We start from the raw sequence: 19,647 nt of genomic DNA, 5'->3' as shown, positions 1-19,647 counted from the left end.
GGTGGGTTGAGACCAATTGTATGCATCCTATTTTTACTTTTCTGTTTAAAAATGGCAAATTGACCATTGCTTCAAAGTAATTTTTTTTTTTCAAAGTAAATGCTACCTACTGAGGTGTTTACTCATAATGACACTCTGACCCACAGTAAGTTAAATATGCCAAAATACAATATAAAAACCTTATCGGCTAACAATCAACTGCTATAGAATCCCAGGTATTTTTCCATCTTTAAACAGACCTTGAACTATGTTACTGTATGCTGTTGTTGTGTGCCATCGATTCCAACTCATAGCGACCCTACAGAACAGAGTAGAACTGCCCCGACAGGGCTTCCAAGGCTGTCGTCTTTACGGAAGCAGACTGCCACATCCTCCTCCTGCAGAGTAGCTGGTGGGTTCAGTTAGCAAGTGCTTAACGACTGTGCAACCAGGTTCCTTCAGTGAAGGAGTACCCAAACCTTTTGCTGTCAAGTTGATTCCGACTCACAGCGACCCTACAGAAGAGGGTAGAACTGCCCCATAGGGTTTCCTAGGCTGTCGTCTTTATGGGAGCGGATTACCAGGCCTTTCTCCCAAGGAGCCACTGGGTGGGTTCAAACCGCCACCTTTTGGTTAGCAGCTGGGCACTCGAACCATTGCACCACCAGGGGCTCTGTACGCTTGTTAAATCTCCTTTGTCCTTAACAAAACTAAGTCACAGGAAGGGGACTGGAAAGTGAACACAGGTGAAAGGCGAGGGCTGGGCATGTAAACAACTGAAAGAGGGACGTGAGCTACTGCCGGGTAGGCACCTCATTCCCACACGGTGGAAATAAAGCGGGCAAGGTGAGTGCTTAATGGTGGAACACAGTCTCCCAGTCCACGTGCCAACCCACAGGAAGGGCCACAGCACATCACAGGCCACGAAGATCGAGGGTCTAGACGAGCACACTTCCGTTCCAGGGTCCAGGACCAGCCTAACCACTGAGCAGCAGTGCAGCACCCACAGGGCTAGTTCCTCACCAACCATGACACTGAAAACATCACCCAACCCAGACAGCTCCCGTAAGGTGTCTCATTCCTCTTCCTGCCACTTTCTTCAGTTTCAGACAACCCATCGCAGAGCGTATTCCAGAAGACACTGCTCTCAAAACTAACACAGAAATGAAGATTTAGCTGAATGTTACCACTTTTCAAGTACTTTAGCATAGCTCAGTTGTAATCTCATTTAACCTGATTATATGATAAAGATTATTTATAAGTAGATTTTGTTATAATTAAAAATAATAATTTAAATTTAGGTTTACAGCAAGAAGGTAGGATATACAAGATTTGTGTTATTTGAAAGTAATTATGTATATTTATATATTAAAATATATGATTAATTATATACATGTAAGGAGGAATAAGAGACAAGGCAGCACAGTGATTAAGCACTCGACTGCTAACTGAGAGACCAGTGGTTCCAACCCGCCGGCCACTCTGTGGGGGAAAGACCTAGCAATCTGCTCCTGTAAAGATTACAGCCTAGAAAGCCCTATGGGACGGTCCTGCTTTGTCACATGGGGTCATTACAAGTCAGAATCGACCTGATGGCAAACAACATGGAGGGATACAAATAACACCCACACTGGCCTGTGAAGACGCCTCCCTGGACAAACCTTGGCACTCTGCAGTAGCGAGGAGGGAAAAAAGGCTCCTGCGAGCATTTGTAACCATGAGTTCAAGCCCCAGCAGGATTACATCCAGAATCCACATGGCACAAGTGGTTAAGCACTTGCCTACTAGCCAGAAGTTCGGCAGTTCAAACCCACCCAGAGGCGCCTGGGAAGACATGCCTGGAGATCTGCTTCTGGAGGGTCACAGCCTTGACAACCCTCTGGAGCAGTTCTGCTCTGCACACCTGGGGCCTCCCTGTGTCAGAATCAACTCTATGGCAACTCACAACAACAACAACAGATGGCCCCAAATATTCTCCGACAAACGTCCTGAGTTCCTAGCGTCCCCGAGGAATGGGGCTGGTCACCCCTCAGGGGCCTGACAGGAGCAAACATCCGTTCTCTTCAGACTCAGTGTAACCCAAGTCTCAAATAATTCCTCAAGTTCCCAGAAATACGAGGTCTTGGCCAAAAGCCACAAAACATAAAGGAACCAAGGTTACGATACACAAACGCAGAAGCCAGCAGAAAAGGGTGCTGACGCGTAAAGACGTCAGGTATTAGAATTACTCCGGAACATAAAAAGGCTCCAGTAATAGTAATGGCATTATATTTACATATTGTTACAATTATATACTGTTACAATAACTAAGGTTATGGTAAAACATACTGACAGTCTTTCTGCTTTCAGAAGGAAGAGACTTGGAAGTAGGCATGAAGGTCAAGCGTGTGAGGAAAAGAACCAGGGCAGGAACTGAAAGCTGGAGAAGGGCTGGGCAGCAGAGCAGACAGTCCCCGGGAGACTGCCATGGGATGCAGAGCTAAGGGACAACTCCAGAACCCGACGGAGACAGAAAGACCTAGAAAATACCAAAAAGCCGTTCTGAGATCTGTAGGGCACAGGTGGAGGACACTGCATCCACTCAACTGGAGTGCATAAAAAGGGAAAATATGAACAGGGCAGAGACAGTATTTGGGAAAACAATGGTTAAGAGGCCTCCAGAACTGGGGACAGCCAGCATGCCCCCATCAACAGAAAAGACACAATGAACTCGAGCTGATACGTTTTAGAAAGTCCACACTTACATCAGAACGAGACTGTAGAACACCACAACGATGGAAAGATCTTGAGGCAGAGCCATTTTCTCGATGTGGCTTTCCTGTCAGTGAATCTTCCAAACATATTTTTAAAATTATTGTTCTGTAGCTTTAACTAACTAGTAATCTGTTAACCAACCCGTCTGTATACAGAGAGAAGTTGCAGCTGACCACCTCAGCTATCACACATACCATCAGCACCATACAATACACAGTCACGCATTGCTTAATGTTCGCGATACGTCCTGTGAAGTAGGACATTACGTGATTTGGATGTTGTGCGAACACCGTATCTTACATAGGAAGATACCCGGTTACGAGTTCCATTCCTACATCTGTCTTTAAGTGGAATTTATACATAAATTGGAACAGTTAGGTACGGTTTATATCTAACATCAGTCGTCAAACGTTTATCTTACTGTATAGTATATAGTGTACATTTTGACGCATAAAAAACATTAAAAAAACACTTCCAAATACACTAAAACACCTTTAACATAATAACACAGTAATTATAATAACGTTTTGATGCATGTCGCAAAGCAGTGCCAGTTTATTCTTATGAACCATTGTACGTACCTTGAATTTTTAATATAATAGGCTTTGTGGGGGTTGGTTCATAACTACGGGTTGTACGTAAGTCAGATGTTCATAAGCAGGGGACTGCCTGTATAGCCTTACGGGATCACGTACGTATGTATGGTTGGGAGGACCCTACGTGGTGCACGCCTGTATAATTAGGCTCAATGATTCACTTCAGAAAGTGCCATGAAACTATGGGTATTCAGTTCGATAAGAAGCTTAAGAAACCAAAGACACGTGGCCTGTGCCCACCACACTGCTAACTGAAATCTCTTGCTGACCCCCTAACCCACAGAGAAAGTTTACATTCCACTGTATGGGATTCAAGGCTGCTCACGATGTGGAATTTCACACTTCTCCACTTGGCTCCCACACTCCAGCTGTACACGGTTCTCTGCAGATCCTACGACATGCCCTACACTTCTTCCTCTGTGGATCCTACAACATGACCCCCACCTCCTCCTCTATGGATCCTACAAGATACCTCAAACCTCATCCTCCTCTATGGATCCTACAACACACCCCGCACCTCCTCCTCTATGGATGCTATAACACGTCCCCCACCTCCTCCTCTATGGATCTTACAACATGCCCTGCACCTCCTTCTCTCATAGATCCTACAACACACCCCACACCTCCTCCTCTACGGATCCTATAACACACCCCACAGCTCCTCCTCTATGGATCCTACAACACACCCCCCACCTCCTCCTCTATGGATCCTACAACACACCCCGCACCTCCTCCTCTATGGATCCTACAACACACCCTGCACCTCCTCCTTTATAAAAAATCTTACAAAATGCCCTGCACCTCCTCCTCCTCTGTGGATCCTATAACATGCCCCACAACTCCTCCTCTATGGATCCTACAATGTGCCCCACCACTCCACCTCTGTGGAGCCTATAACAGACTGTGCACATGAACTTCTCGTTCGTGACCCCCTCTGGTGCTGAATGACTTCTCTGTCGTCTCCTGTAGAACACATTTACTTGTTCTGGAGGACTCTGTGGAAATGTAAGCTCACTAGCATGAATGTTTCATGAATGCACCGGTTTTGTCTGTTCTGTTGAAAGCTAAATCCCTAGAACAGAGCCTGGGACACAGCAGGTGCTCAATAAGTCTCCAATGAATCGACTGAGTGACTAAAACGTGAGGGCCTCTGGGAGCCCTTCCTGCCACGCCCACAACCGGGTTATATACTCCTTCTTCACCTGGATGTCTTGGTGGTGCAGTGGTTAAGCACTCAGCTGCTACCCAAAAGACTGGTGGTTTGAACCCACCAGCCTCTCTGCAGGAGAAAGATGTAGCAGTTGGCTTCCATAAAGATTACAGCCTTGGAAACCCTACAGGGCAGCTCCACTCTGTCCTACAGGATTGCTATAACTGAGACTTGATTCGATGGCAATCGGTTGGTGATTTTTTGGTTTATCATGATGTGCCAGCCTTTTTAACTATTGTAATTCACTGCCTCCCTTCTTGGGGCATCAACTGGAGAGCAAAGATCACATCTTGCTGTTGTTTCTGTCCACGCCTGCCCAGCAGTGCAGCACGTAATACACACTCCATAGCTGCTTGTTGACCAGATGAACGAATGCAGAGACAGAATAAGGAGCAAACGTTCCTCAGAGAAGCACGCAGCTTGACGTCTGCACTCTCCTGCCCTTCCACATCGCACAGGATGGTTCAGAAGTAGCAAGGTGAGGCAAGGCAGAAAACCCAACAAAAATGCACAACTGGCTGAACAATGGGAGTGGTAAACTCACTTTATTCACCAAACAGTGATTTTTTGTTAATAGCATGACACAGACAGTGGATAGCAGATGGTTGTTGTTACCACGTGCCATGGAGTCGCTTCCAACTCACAGCGATCCCATGTGACACAGGAGAACTGCCCCGTAGTGTTTTCTAGGCCGTGATCTTTATGGAAGCCATTCATCATGTCTTTCTCTCACAGAGCCATTAGGTGGGTTCAAGCCGCTTTCTGGTCAGCAGCTGAGAGTTAACTGTTGTGCCACCCGGGCTCCTTTTACAGCAGAGGGAGTAGAATCAGAACTAAAGTCGTACGTCACAGCGAGAGGCAAAGGAGAGTTGCCCATTGCCCTTTAAAATGTGCTACCAGATGGTAACTCGAAACTCATCAGTCAACTTCCAGATTTTGATCATTTGGTAAAAACCCTGTTCTAAGCATTGCATTGATAGAAAATATCCTTGGTGGTTATCTCTGGAAATGAATGACATCATCATTAAAAATTTATTCAGAGGCAGAGAAATTAATAAGTAGGCAACTTCTGCAGAGTAACAGCTAAAGTTTTCTTTTAAGTGCTCAACAAAATCAGATCCTGTTTCCAATTATAATGACAACACTCAAAATGTATGAGAATTCCATCTGAATAATTTTTGCCAAGCCTGTGTTTCCTCTGTTGAATTTTTTTTTTCCTCAAGTGTCATTCACATACAACTGCTCAGAATGCAATACTGTTAACTAATTTAATTCTTAGCCAACTTAATTAAAAGCTACAAGATTTTTTTTTCCCCTGGGCTCAATAAAATGAACTGAGAAGAAGAGAAGTCTTTGGGGCTTCTCGGGCCTAAGGGCTATCAAGTCAAGTAACCCCGAAGGAGCGAACGTGGTCAGCGTAACTGCGTTCACACAGACACCAGCAGGCCCCACGTTTTCTCCCAGCTGACTCGACAGCTGGGAGGGTTGTGGAAGCCAAGTGCTTGTGATATACTTCTTCACTTACCGGCTGGAGCAGGTAGACGAGAGACTCCTCTTGGATGATTATGACTGGCAGAGGAGTGATCCTGGTGGCTTGAAACAGCGTGCTCACAGACGCCATGATCTGGTCGAAACGTCCCGCGAGCCCACCCAGAGTCACAATCACATCAACCTGAGCAAGAGAGCAAAACTGTGAGTCACGCACATAAAGCAGCTCAGGTTAATAGAGATTACCAAGCCCCTGAATAGTGCTGTCAGTACAGCAGTTTATCTGATAAACAAACAGGCATGGTTCCTGGGGCTCAGATGAAGAAATTGAGCTGTCTGCCCAAGGTCACGAGGCGAGCAGCAGAGCTCACTGTCAAGATCAACCCCTTTGACAAAGATTAGACAGGCCCATAAAACAAAACGAGACTAAAGGGGCACACCAGCCCAGGAGCAAGGACTAGAAGGCAGAAGGGGACAGGAAAGCTGGTAATAGGGGACCCAAGGTCGAGAAGGGAGAGCGTTGACATGTTGTAGGGTTGGTAAAAGCAATGTCATAAAACTATACATGTACTAATTGTTTGATGAGAAGCTAGTTTGTTCTATAAACCTTCATCTAAGTACAATAATAGATAAATAAAGTACTAAAAAAAAAAAAAAAAAAGACCAACCCATTTGAGTACAAATGTGAGGTTTTTCCCATCTGCCTGTTCACCGAGAAAACCAGCCAACTTCCTTAAGACTCCGGATGTCTGTTCCTTCCCCGGGGGGTCTCGGTGGTTTCGTGCCTCTGTCTGCGTGGCAGCCCCGTGCACAGGGCCCTGGTTCCCAGGCTGGTTCCCCACGACGAGCTCCCCGAGGTCCAGCACCGTCTCTGCGCTGGACACACAGCTGCCTCGACGCTCTGCCCCTGACTTTTAGTTCCAGATGAGAAGGCTGGGTGGTAACGGCCAGCTGAGGGGCTCTTGCGGGGATTAAACGAGTGAAGCACGAGGCGCCTGGAAAACCAGCTCCGACACGGCAACTGCTTCAGAAATGCAGCTACTCTAACGGGCTCCTATTATCATTACTGTTTTTGTTATTATTGCATTTAGTTTTGTGTGTTACTTTTGTCACTGGACACTTCAAAGAAAGCACTTCCTATGATGATAGAAGCCAAAACCCGCTGCTGTCGAGTCAGTTCTGATTCTCAGGGACCCTCCAGGACAGGAAAGAACTGCCCCACAGGGTTTCCATGGATCTGCTGGTGGATTTGAACCACCAACCTTTTTGGTTAGCAGCCAAGCTCTCAACCACAGTGCCATCAGGGCTCCTGGTTTATTTAAACTCTCCCCTTTTGTTGAATACATACCTCTAGGGTATTAATGCATAAAATACTATAATGTGTTCCTTATAAAGGAGGGCTGTGGGAAAGGAGACGGGGGTGACCTCACGGTCCCCTCCTACAAAAGGAACATCTGCAGGTCTTAAGCGGAATGGAAGAGGGACACTGGGTCCTCCCTGACCTGGGTCTCCTCCCACCGGGCCACCATAATCCTATAAGCTATCGGCACAGCTGGTGCTGGGGCTCTGCTCATGAAAGAGGAAGGACTGAAAAGCTTAATTAAAATACTGTAAAAAAAAAAAAAACTCTTACAAGATAAAACCTGACAGGGATAATCATGGATCTGGTGTGTATAAAAATGCAAAGTGGTATAAGAAGCCAGGCACATTTTGGTTTATAGGTTTTAGAGAAGGGAATAGAAAACACTTAGACGATGCGTAGTCCACGCAGATAGCATGCCTTTAGGACGATGGCATGTTGCCCAAGCTCTGGTCCGGGCTGTTCACCTGCTGGGGGAACAGGAAGAGGTGGAAGCTCCATGAAGCCAAAGCCTGTGCCCCTTGGCTCCCCGGTTCCAGGCCTGGCATGCTGCCCAGTACCCGACACGTCCAAGACACGCACGCATCTGGCGAGGGATAAAGGTAAATGACCAGGCAGCTTAAGAAAGAAATGCGTTAACTACCAGGATGGGATTCCACAAAAACACAAAAAGTAAATTACCTACGAGGACCAAGGAGATTAGACCATGGTCCCTGTGTCTGACTTTATCAGAGTGTAGGGAAAATAGAATTTTTTATTTTGGGTAACATGCTTCACATAAAGCCTAGAGTATTCTAAGACAGGCAAACCACACATCCACAGGACCCAGTGCTGTCTTTGGGGATCTTTCTAGAACACTAAGAATTACTCTTGGGGCCTGGGAAGACCACCCACCCTAGCAGGTATCACTTGGAATGTACAGGCAAAGATGGGGACATCTGTTCATCTTCAGAGGAAAGGGGTCACTGTGAGCAACCAGGCTTAGACGTGGCCAAGGCACAGCTCGCTGTGGGTATCCAGTGACAGAAATGGCTTCTAATTGTGTCTGGAAGGCCTGATTAGGAAGGCCATTGGAGACTCATGGGGAAGGGCTCGGAGATTCTCCATGGACCTCAGGGAATCTAGAGGGAATATGCTTTAAACTGGAGAGAAACACATCAGAGAAAGGTCCATATGAAATACAGAGACAGTACTGAGGCTCCAGTGAGAAGCACATACCCCGTTCATGCTCACAGGACCCCAGCATCTCCCCAAAAGCAAGGCCTGACAGAGTTTATTCGCTGTGCAAGCTGGGACCCCTCTTTCAGATTCTCAGTTTCCCGTCACTATGCCCTGAGCCTCAAAGGGTCCTATACCCTTAAGGCTCATGTGATTCCCGTCTTCTGCAATGGGAGACCACGATGAAGGAGAAACAACTGTAAATCAGTCACTGGGGCTCTGAGGAGAAAGGAGCAGCGAGATTACTGGTTATCACCACTCCTTCCCTCCAGGAGGTGCTTAGCAGGACTGAATAACAACAGCAGAGGATGGATGTCAGCCGCAGGTGGGGCAGGAGCAGGTCCACGGTCCTCTACTTCCTGCTGTAAGTAGGACCCCGGGTATTCAGAGGTAGAAGGGAGAGGACAGACAGACACTGCACATCGGCATGGACTTCATACCTCACGGCAATGGTGCCACTGGGAAGCAGTGTATCTATGATCAGGCACTTGTTTCTGATGCCCCAGGCACGCTGTGTTACAGCTGCTGCGACACTTCCAGAGGAGCCCCGCTCATCAGGGGCTAGCACAGGGCTTGCAACATAGCAAACGACACATATTCACTGAAAGGAGCCCTGGTGGTGCAGTGGTTAAGCGCTCAGCTGCTAAGCAAAAGGTTGGTGGTTCGAACCCACCCAGTGGCTCCGTGGGAGAAAGACCTGACAATCTGCTCCCGATTGCCGCCTAGGAAACGTGGGGTAGTTGTCACATGGGTCCCTATGAGTAGGAATCGACTCAACGGCATACGACAACAGCAACCATCAATAATAACAGAAAAAAAAAAACTCCAATCAAGAAGTATTGACTCAGCTTCCCGAGTGTGGAGAAATCCAGGGAAGAAGTATTGACTCATCTTCCCAAGTGTGGAGAAATCCAGGGAAGAAGTATTAACTCAGCTTCCCGAGTGTGGAGAAATCCAGGGAAGAAGTATTGATTCAGCTTCCCGAATGCGGAGAAATCCAGGGAAGAAGTATTGACTCAGCTTCCCAAGTGTGGAGAAATCCAGGGAAGAAGTATTGACTCAGCTTCCCGAGTGTGAAGAAATCCAGGGAAGACGGAATAAACAGCCACTGAGACACTAATTCCTACAAAAGCAGCACTTCCCCCTGTGGCTGGGTTCCCACAGCGAGCGGCTTGTGAAGAGAGTCACTTACTTCACACTCACGACCTCGGACACTCATTTGATATCTTCATAAGCTTCGTTTACACACTAATGACAAATTAGAAAAACCCACATATACATAACATTTATCAATCATCTGCCACATGCTAGGTATTATAGACACTGAGGCTGTCTCTGTGAAGACAGCCAAGACGCCCACCGCCATGGGTCTACATTCAATAGAGAAGGTGGCTAGGGATACGGGACAATGATTAAGCAGGGAAGGGCAAGCGGAAACGCGGCCGAGAGGGTGTTTCCACTATGAAGAAGACAGCCACAGGGCAACCCCACGCGTGCCAGAGCAGAGCTGTGCTCCACAGGGCTGATTTTTCGGAAATAGATCCCCAGGCCTTTCTTTCAAGGCACCTCTGGGTAGACTCAAATCTCCAACATTTCAGTTTGCAGCTGAGCACTTAACTGTGCCAGGTGGCCAGCTCATGTGTGTCATTGTTGTTAGGTGCAGTCGAGTCAATTCCAACTCACGGCAACCCTACGTACAACAGAACGAAACACTGCTCAGCCCTGCGCCATCCTCACAGTCGTTGTTATGCTTGAGCCTACTGCTGCAGCCACCATGTCAATCCATTTTGTTGAGGGTCTTCTTCTTTTTTGATGACCCTCTACTTCACCAAGCATGATGTCCTTCTCCAGGGACCGGTCCCTCCTGATAACATGTCCAAAGTATGTGAGACACAGTCACCCCATCCTTGCTTCTAAGGAGCATTCTGGTTGTACTTCTTCCAAGACAGATTTGTTCGTTCCTTTGGCAGTCCGTGGTATATTCAGTATTCTTTGCCAATACCACAGTTCAAAGGCATCAGTTCTTCTTCTGTAATGTACCTTAAACAATATGCTTGTGCACACATGCAGAAAAGCCCCCAGAGCACATACCTGCTGTGCCCATGGTCTTTAACACATAAAATTCAAAAAATCAATTTGACTGGTTTACGTGCACTTCCTACCCTGGAGTCCAGATATTTTACACAGACCTTGGTTGTCAGCAAGGAGACACACAGGGTAAGGGTTGCCTTTTCATAATTAATGGATTAATTACAATTAATTATAATTGGATTAATGCATGGGTGATGTGGCCAGTGTGGGATCCTACCTAAACAGCTGCGTGACCACACACAGGTCACACAGCCTCCCAGAGACAAGGTGACTCATCTGGAAAAGTAAGGGGCGTGCTAAATTCTCTAACCTATGTTTCAAGATGCCTTTCAGCTCCTAGGCGACGGGAGGCTCTCTGGCTTCCATCATAACAAGTTAAGTAATAGTCGTATCTATTTGTTTAGAAATGAAAAACTTGGCTTTGTACTATCTGCTTTAATAGAATCGTGACAAGACTGGTAGAGAGACACCTAACACGAATAAAACACGAATAAACAGGAACAGGAGAGGCAATTTCCTTTTTCTATTACAGCAATAAAAATCTTTTCAGTAAACAAATGACAGGTTTTTCCGCCATTTGTCCTCAAAAAAACTTCACTGCAGCACGCACCAAGCAGACCACAGGGACAGTGGCCGCCACCGTATTTTAATTACATTTACTTTCCATAAATTGTATTCTGGGGATACAGGAAGGGTCAACGTCTGTGGGTCTCCCTGATGGATGGGGTGACCCTACAACTTAACAGACAATTTTGAAAGTAAAAGGGGACGTTATTAATAGTGACGCCAAGAATATAGGCATAACCCAGAGCTGTCCCATGTAAACCAAGACATGTGTCCAACCTACAGAGCCAGCTCAACAAAAGTAAACACTAGGGTTTGGAAAATTTTAAGTATCACGATAAATAAGCTTCCTTTTAGCTTTCAAAAATCTGCTCTGTACTACCAAAACCAGAAACCCACTGAGGAGTCGACTCCAACTCACAGGGACTCTGTAGGACAGAGATGAGCTGCCCCGCAGGGTTTCCAAGGCTGCGATCTTTATGGAAGCAGACTGCCACATCTTCTTCCCGCAGAGCGGCTGGTGGGTTTGAACTGTCAACCTTTTGGTTAGCAGCCGCAGTAGCACTTAACCCCTATGCCACCAGGGTTTCCTGGTGTGTACTACAGTAAGGCTAAAAACAGACGAGGACATTGTTTTGATGCTCCAATCTAAAGACAGAAGATGCAGAGGAGGATGGGGGAAAGGGCTGGATCAAGACAGAGCAAAATCAAAGGAACTGTCAAAATCCCCAAAATATCAAAACACGTTTTAATAAGCCTATTAACTGACGTAAAGTACAATGAGAAACCACCAGAGAGTGCTGTACCGTTTTGGTATGGATGTATTTTTCTTTGCTTACCTGTAGGTCATCCTTCAGAAACCCTGAAAATACTTCCATTTCAGGAAACCTGGATGTGCTAGAGCACAGGGCAATGACTGAAGTCACTTCCAGAATAAGCGCGCGCCTTCCCGACTTCCCCTCAGCTTTGATCTGTTAGCTCAACATGTCGAGTTTGGGTAGAAGGGCAGAGAGTCTTTCCTCACACAGCTGTCTTGGGCACCAGGAGTGACGCGGTTAACTGGACTGTAGGTTCCTGAAACCATCTCAAAGAAACCCGGGAGGCAGAACATCCCTTCCACATAAACAAAAGCAACAGTGGGATATATATAAAAATGTGTAAATGTGTTATTTTTTCCTCCCCATGTAAATACACCAAGGGATGCCAAGAGCAAGTTTGCAAGTATTTAAATTTCTATCGGAAACCCTGGTGGCGTAGTGGTTAAGTGCTACAGCTGCTAACCAAGAGGTCGGCAGTTCAAATCCACCAGGCGCTCCTTGGAAACTCTATGGGGCAGTTCTACTCTGTCCTATAGGGTCGCTATGAGTCAGAATCAACTTGATGGCGGTGGTTTGGTTTTGGTTTTTTATATTTCTTTCGGGAAGAGTGTGCCAAGGAAAGTTGAATGAGATAAATAAAATACAAATGCATGGGTTTTTTGTTTGTTTTGCATGATTTTATTTAATTTATCTTCTTTAAGGGGAAGAGCCAGGAATATATATATATATATATATATATATATATATATATATATATATATATATATATATATATATATATATACAAGTGAGTAAACTAAAATCAGGGTCTGTAGAATCAAACTACGTAGATATTATAAAATGTACCAGGGGTAATCAGGATTTCCAACCCTTTCACGCTGTCAGGATGTGAAGGTATTTCCAAGGAAAAGGCATTTAAAAGGGATTTCTTTTGCATTACGAGGGTCCTGAGACGTGGAAGGATGAATTATTCATGATTTGGAATTCCCCTAATACCTAGCATAGCACCTTCAACACAGTAGGTAGTAGGTGTAAAGCGAAAAGCAGAATTACGATTCATACAATATTCTGAAACGATTAGCTATTCGGAACCAGAGTTTAGGAGGATATTTGTATTATGTTGTTCATAGAAGTACTATCGCTTGGTAAACTATTGCCAAACCCGCTGCTGTCTCGTTGGTTCTGACTCATAGTGACCCTATAGGACAGGGTTGAACTGCCCCACAGGGCTTCCACGGCTGTAATCTCTAAGGCAGCAGATTGCCACATCTTTCTCCTGTGGAGCAGCTGGTGAGTTTGAACCGTCAGTCTTTCAGGTGGTGGCTGAGTACTTTAACCACTGTGCCACCAGGGCTTCTTCACTCCTTGGTAGATGAATGGAAAAGATTCAAATTTGCATTAGTGACCATCCTATCAAAAAGTGCCTGCTCTCTTGAACTTTGGCTACAAATACCCTTACAGGACGCTCCTCTAAAGACGAATGTCGAACAGAGCACTGGATTTCATTTCTTCCCATTCTGAAGAAACTAGGATTTGAGGTCCCAGGATCCGGACCCCTCACCTGTGTGACTTTCCAAACCCTTTGCAAACAGAGCTGCTTTGTGTCCAGATGATCACTTCTGCCCTTGTGATGGCTTTTAATAGCAATTACCCTAGCTTGGGCCATCATAATGCATTTTCGCCCAGCGATGTTTCCTGTTTTGCTTCAGCCATAAACTCGATTAAGCCTGAGCTGTATATTCTTGTCTACAGTGATAAATGAAATGCTTGGTTTCCATGTCTGGATGGATTAAACTATTTATAGTTCTGCTTTAGTTTTTTTTGTGCATTATTTTCCCAAAGTTTAGTGCTATAAAGCTATCTTCGTTTTTATCGACCAGTTTATAATAGCCGGCCATCAGACGTGCCATGGTGCGGTCCTTAGGTTCTGCAATCTGGTGCAATATAAATAGTTCATGCTAATTATCCCCTTTCCACCTTCTGGGAGAAGAGAAAGCATTTGGATTGCAAATTTTGAACTTGGTCATTAATACTTTGATTTCTAGATATGCAGTAGACCATTTTATAATGCTAAATGAGAGTGCTAAAACCGTTACTGTGGTCACATTCATTACTTGGACCTTAATTCCTGCAATGTAGCAAGTTTCCTTCAGCTAATACATATGTACGAAGTAGCCGATGACCTCAGCACCCTCGGTTCACCCTGAACTTATAACCGCGGCCATTTACTAGTGTGCTGAACGTACTCCATGTCCCTGAGCACCACGGCAAACTGGCAAACCGAGTGCGGCTGGGATAACAATCACTGTCCAACAGTACTTCCCCCTCTTTGAAGTAATTTCCTTTATTTATATACATTACTTTTTTAAAAAAGGAGTAACTTTAGGGTCAATTTTACGGCATATAAAATCTCTAGTAGAAAAAAAAGACTAGGCTTACCGGTCTGACAGAGGCTGGAGAAACCCCGAGAGTTTGGTCCCCAGATACCCTTTTAACTCAGTACCGAAGTCACTCCTGAGGTTCACCCATCAGGCAAAGATTAGACAGGCTTATAAAACAATAACACATGTAGTTCAGCCATTTATATGAGACTAACTGGGCACACCAGCCCAGGGGCAAGGACAAGAAGGCAGGAGGGGACGGGAAGGCTGACCGAATGGAAATGGGGAACCCAAGGTTGAGAAGGGGAGAGTGATGACATACCGCGGGGTTGGCAGCCAATGTCACAAAACCCTGTGTGTGTTAATTGTTTAATGAGAAACTAATCTGCTCTGTAAACCTTCACCTAAAGCACAACTAAAAGTAAAAATAAGAAATAAACAAAATCTCTAGTAGAAATGGATGGGAAAGAGAATTAAAATGTAATCAGTGTAATTTGAATTCAGATATTCTGATTTTCTGATGTGTTTCAAAATATTTTGATCCAGCTGTTGATACTGGGAATTACATGCACTCACATGTATGATCACAGATGCTGGTGAGAAGCTGGCATCATCTCAGGTCTCCTCCATGGAGTGGAACAGCATGCTGAGCACGGGATGCTAGGAGGAGCTGCTCCTGGGAAAGCAGAGGGTCGTGGAAGCTGGAAGGCATCTTCACCTTCCAGCTGCTAAGGGAGGAGAAGATGGAGAATGGAGTCTATGGATTCCGCCTTGTCCTTTGACTTAAGGGGGACCTGCTGAGATACCCAGCCCATCAACTAAGGCAAAGAGGAACGCAATTCTATGAGTGCGTTCAGTACTCCTTTTCCAATTGTCTAACTAACGACCACTGAAAATATACTGATCTGATAGGCACGTCCTTGTGGTGAACAGCAATGTCATTCCAGTTCCTCAGTCAACACTCTTAAAACACAGGTGCCCCATCATCGTGGACAATTGCCACATCTATGGATGTAGGTACAATCCCATGCAGTATGCCCTGCTGAGGGATATGCAGAATAAAAGGGAGAAGCTATCTAATCTACTGAGCAGTTCCACGAGGTTCTACTACAGGTGCAGTCTCCAGGATGCAGCTTCCCCCACCAACTGCGCTGTCTGCATCTCCACAGGGCTACAGTTCAGAAATAAAGGTCCTTTCACATGAGGGCAGCATGTCTTCCACAGATAGGGCACCACACTGTGACCAGGTCCGTAATTCTCTGCATTCATACGAAGTTTCATCTGGCAAGGGCATCATCAAACTGAGGCTCCAGGTAAGCAGACCTATGGAACCCTTGTCCTGGGGCTCTGCAGAGATGGGCCAGGCTGCCACAGCCTCCCAGGTAGTAAGCTTTTGTATTTGCAGGGCTCATCTCCTTCCTCTTGTTGCACAGTGTTTTAAAAAAGATCCTGGTCTCCAAGGAGGAGGAGAAACAGATGTGAATTCTTCTTTAGAGGGAGTCTCCAAAATGACCTAGGAAACTGCCAGCCCACTCAAGTGACACCCCAGAATGTCTGCCTTCTGCTGGCTTCCTCTCTGAGACCGATCAGCACAGCGTTTGTTCTAGAACATGAGTGTATACAAGCAGTTACTCAGGCACTCTGCAGAGACAGCGGTGTTCGTGCGAGAGTAAAAAGCAAGGTTTCGTGTGTGTGTGTGAATAGATGTGCCTGCATCATGCCGCTTTCTAGAACTTGATGAAAATTATCAATTTATATGTACGACCTCGCTTTGAGGCAGACAGGCACAGGACAGGAAGAAGAGAAACTTGCCGTAAAACTCTTACAATGCCTCAGTTACACGGCTGATGTTGGAACTGCACGGTACTGGTTCATTATGAGTTCAGGAAATCTTTAAGATTTACAGGATTTATTCTTGCCAAGTTCACAACGGCAATGGCTTATGAGACATTCTCTACATCGTCTCATTTTTCCTCTCTCAACTTGTCCAAGTAACTCAGAACCTGGGATGAGAAAAATGGCTTAGAAGCTATAAAATATGAATTAATGAAATGAAAAACATGTGCATGGTACATCAAGTCAACAGAAAAAGGTATCATAGGCTGTGTAATACGATTGCCAACCCACGCAGTTCTTAATTACACACAACACTCACCTCCCCACCTTCTCTGCAAAATGAAGAGACAAGAAGGTATATGTGATTCAATAGTAATAATAGTGGAGACTCCTATGTATTGTCCAAATCAATAAAGTTTAAAAATTTTTCTCCATCATGTTATTGATGCATTTTCCACTAACAGAAATTTCCTAAAATAAATCTACATGACTTTTAATACTATACATCAGCAATGATGATCACTGTGATAAATTTAGTTTAAAAGGCACATCCCAGCCTTTGACGGGGAGGGCTGGGGAGATCAGAAAGGGGCTCTCGGGGTCTTCACAGGTGATGGTGATAGTCTCTCTCTTGTATTTTATAAATGAATTCTTGTGTTCACTTGATAGTTAATAAAAGCAATTTCTACAAAAGAGCCCATGAACTTGACTTCCCTAGTTTTTTTTTTTTTTTCTTTTTTGAGACCTAGGTTCATCCTTTCCATCACATCCCTGCCCTCAGCCCAACCTTGAGTCTCTTCTTGCATTCCAAAATGTTACCGGAACAGGCTCTAAATGTCCTTTTCCAGTAGGTTTAAACTGACTTCAAGACCACGAAATAAATGGTGGAGGGAAATGAGTCTTACACAGTAAAAGCCTCTATTGTTTGTGACACAGTAGGCTGTGTGCCGCCCAAACCAGTAAAGCTCAGTCACAAGGAGACAAGGCATGGGCGATGCACTAAACCTTGTAAAGGTCAAGCAGGTCCTTAATAACATTCACTGACATTTGATAAAACAGGGCTTGCTACAACAGGCAGCTCACACACCCCAGCCCGCCTCCCCATGCTCTCAGGCTCTTTCTGCATTTTGGTCTTGTTGACTTGAGTATGATTATTGGTTCAGAGTTCAGTGGCTGAAGACTACATGGCAGATACTGTCAATTAGACACGGCAAATGAGACCCACATAACTGTACTCCCACCTTTTAACAATTTCAGTGGAGGAGTTGGAGAAATTGAAACACAGTTGTGAAGGTTTACGATTTTTAACTGAGAAACTCCAAACAAGCTGGTAGATAACTCTCAACTGGTCGATTTACGTTTTCATTTAAAAAAACATTTAATTATATCAATGTATTACTGGAAATGGCACCATGCATTTGGTGTAGTTCAGCAAAGCCAACACGGAGATGAGAAATGATTTTCTCAATTATATCTGTTGAGTCTGCAGACTGAGTTATTTGCCAATTATGATAGCTAACAAGGCTTTTCTTCAAAGGGAGAAAAGGATTTACTACCTCAATGCGGTAAATATGGACTAGAATGTACCTCTGAGGAGCCCCATGGGCGGACTCATTCCCAGCCAGAGTCTAAGGCCATTAGGACACTCTGTCTTCTTTGCCAAAACCAGGAGTGGCCTGATGGAGAGAGGAGGATGATGGGACGAGCTGCCCCCTTGGTTCCCCGAATGTGGATGGGGGTGCTGCAGGACAATCAGGGGAGCCAGTCTGAAGACAGGACAACCAGACATGGAACATGAGATCTGATGGCACTAAGTCTGAAGCCCACCCCCTCGCACGTCATTCCTGAGGCCAGGCTAGAGGATGTTTCCTGGTACTTGTACCATCCGGACCATTCGAATGCACATTTTCCTCGTCCCTTAGTTTAAAACTACACATTTGATCATGCATCTCAGCTGAACTTACTGCCCCACCCAGAAAAAAATGGACAACTGTCATTCTATGCTGCAGGATTAATTCGGTAGATATCAAAACATAGTAAAATGTGAACTTGTGCATTCCCGAACTGGAGTCCCTGGATAGTGTAAATGGTTAACACACTTGGCTGCGAACCCAAAGGCTAGAGGTTCAAGTCCACCCAGAGGCACCTCCGAAGAAAGGCCTGCTGGTCTACTTCTGGAAACTCAGCCCCTGAGAACGCCATGGAGTACAGTTCTGCTCTGACACACGGGCGTCGCCATGAATTGGAATAGGCTCAACGGCAGCTGGTACTTTTTATATTAACTAATTAATGTGACCAGACATCTGAATGCAGATTATTCTCTGCCTTTATAAAACAAACAAAAAAACTTGATGTTTGCTTACAAAAGTGTTCTCAGCGATGTCCCAAGGGCCAACTGTAGGCCACCTTTGTGTGTCCGTGTTCTGCTCACGCGATATTTAAACACGTACATACACACGCACACACAGCTCCGCACAGCCAGAAGCAGCAGGGAAAGGAGCCGCTCACTAAGGCCGAGAGCGAGCGCCCAGCGTGGGTTATCTTCCACACGCACAGCTGGGTCCCCTCATCTCATGGCCTTCCACTGTAAGGTGTGTGGGTTTTGGCTCTGATACAAGTGCACAGGATAATGTCTTGGCATGCGAGTACAGACTGACTCGATAAGCAGAAAAAGAGACCCAAAACCCAGCACAAAAGTAAGTAACTCAGACGAGAATGCTAGCCAGGACTGTCCACGTCCTCGGTGCTGAAACCCTTGACCACCGCGTGCGTGCCCAGCTCACCTGCAGGCTGTTTTCTTCTATCCTCCTTTGGAGCAATTGGAGGCACTTGGTAAAGTCAGTGTAGTCCTGATCAGGAGTTGAAATGAGCTCACACCCCTGTGTATTGAAGCAAAAGAAAGGGCGAGAATAAGGAATGATTTCAGCCACGGGAAGAGGATGAAGGGCTCTAAAGTAAAGATAAGCTGTGGACAGACACTTCCTTCTATGCCCGTGTTATTCCCGCGATCAGAGTCCCTACCACTTTCTTCTCTATTTCCGGTAAAAGGGTATCTCGGGAATGGCGTTAGGATGTTGCAGTAATGGGCGACTATGGCAATCATTTCACCCAAGAAAAGTACAGGCTATCCCAGATTAACAGTCTTTAAACATCACCAACGTGATGATATTCGAGATTAATGTAAGAACGGCGGTACGAGTGTTATAAATTGCATTCACAGTGAAACTACCTGAAATTAAAATGAAGCTATTTCTAAAAAAACTTTGAAGCTCTTTAAGCAGACCTCATAAGTGTACTTACAAGGATGGAAAAGCTAATATTAACACTGAGCTAATGACAAAAGCTTAAAGTA

The 19,647-nt window shown here is 45.4% G+C and overlaps 1 protein-coding gene across 16 annotated transcripts in view; it reads right to left on the bottom strand.

Moving 5' to 3' along the window:
• TPK1 (thiamin pyrophosphokinase 1) overlaps positions 1–19,647 on the bottom strand; it is a 318,478-nt gene that overhangs the window by 151,981 nt on the left and 146,850 nt on the right. For 11 of the 16 annotated variants that reach the window (XR_007518488.1, XR_007518487.1, XM_049894325.1 and 8 more), the window contains 2 exons: positions 19,079–19,174; positions 6,065–6,211 (listed from right to left, as the gene is read on the bottom strand). Coding sequence is in view for 11 of the 16 variants with exons in the window: in XM_049894325.1 (XP_049750282.1) it covers positions 6,065–6,211; positions 19,079–19,174 (243 nt within the window). In the remaining 5 variants the exon portion in view is untranslated. Of the gene's footprint in view, positions 1–6,064; positions 6,212–12,099; positions 12,803–12,851; positions 18,062–19,078; positions 19,175–19,647 lie in introns of those variants that run through there. The other 5 variants (XR_007518491.1, XR_007518489.1, XR_007518490.1 and 2 more) reach the window with 5 other exon arrangements.

Source organism: Elephas maximus, chromosome 8 (assembly GCF_024166365.1).
Source record: "Elephas maximus indicus isolate mEleMax1 chromosome 8, mEleMax1 primary haplotype, whole genome shotgun sequence".
NCBI classification, from domain to species: Eukaryota; Metazoa; Chordata; class Mammalia; order Proboscidea; family Elephantidae; genus Elephas; species Elephas maximus.
Note: the sequence above shows the minus strand (reverse complement) of the source record. Positions and strands in the feature narration are given on the sequence as shown.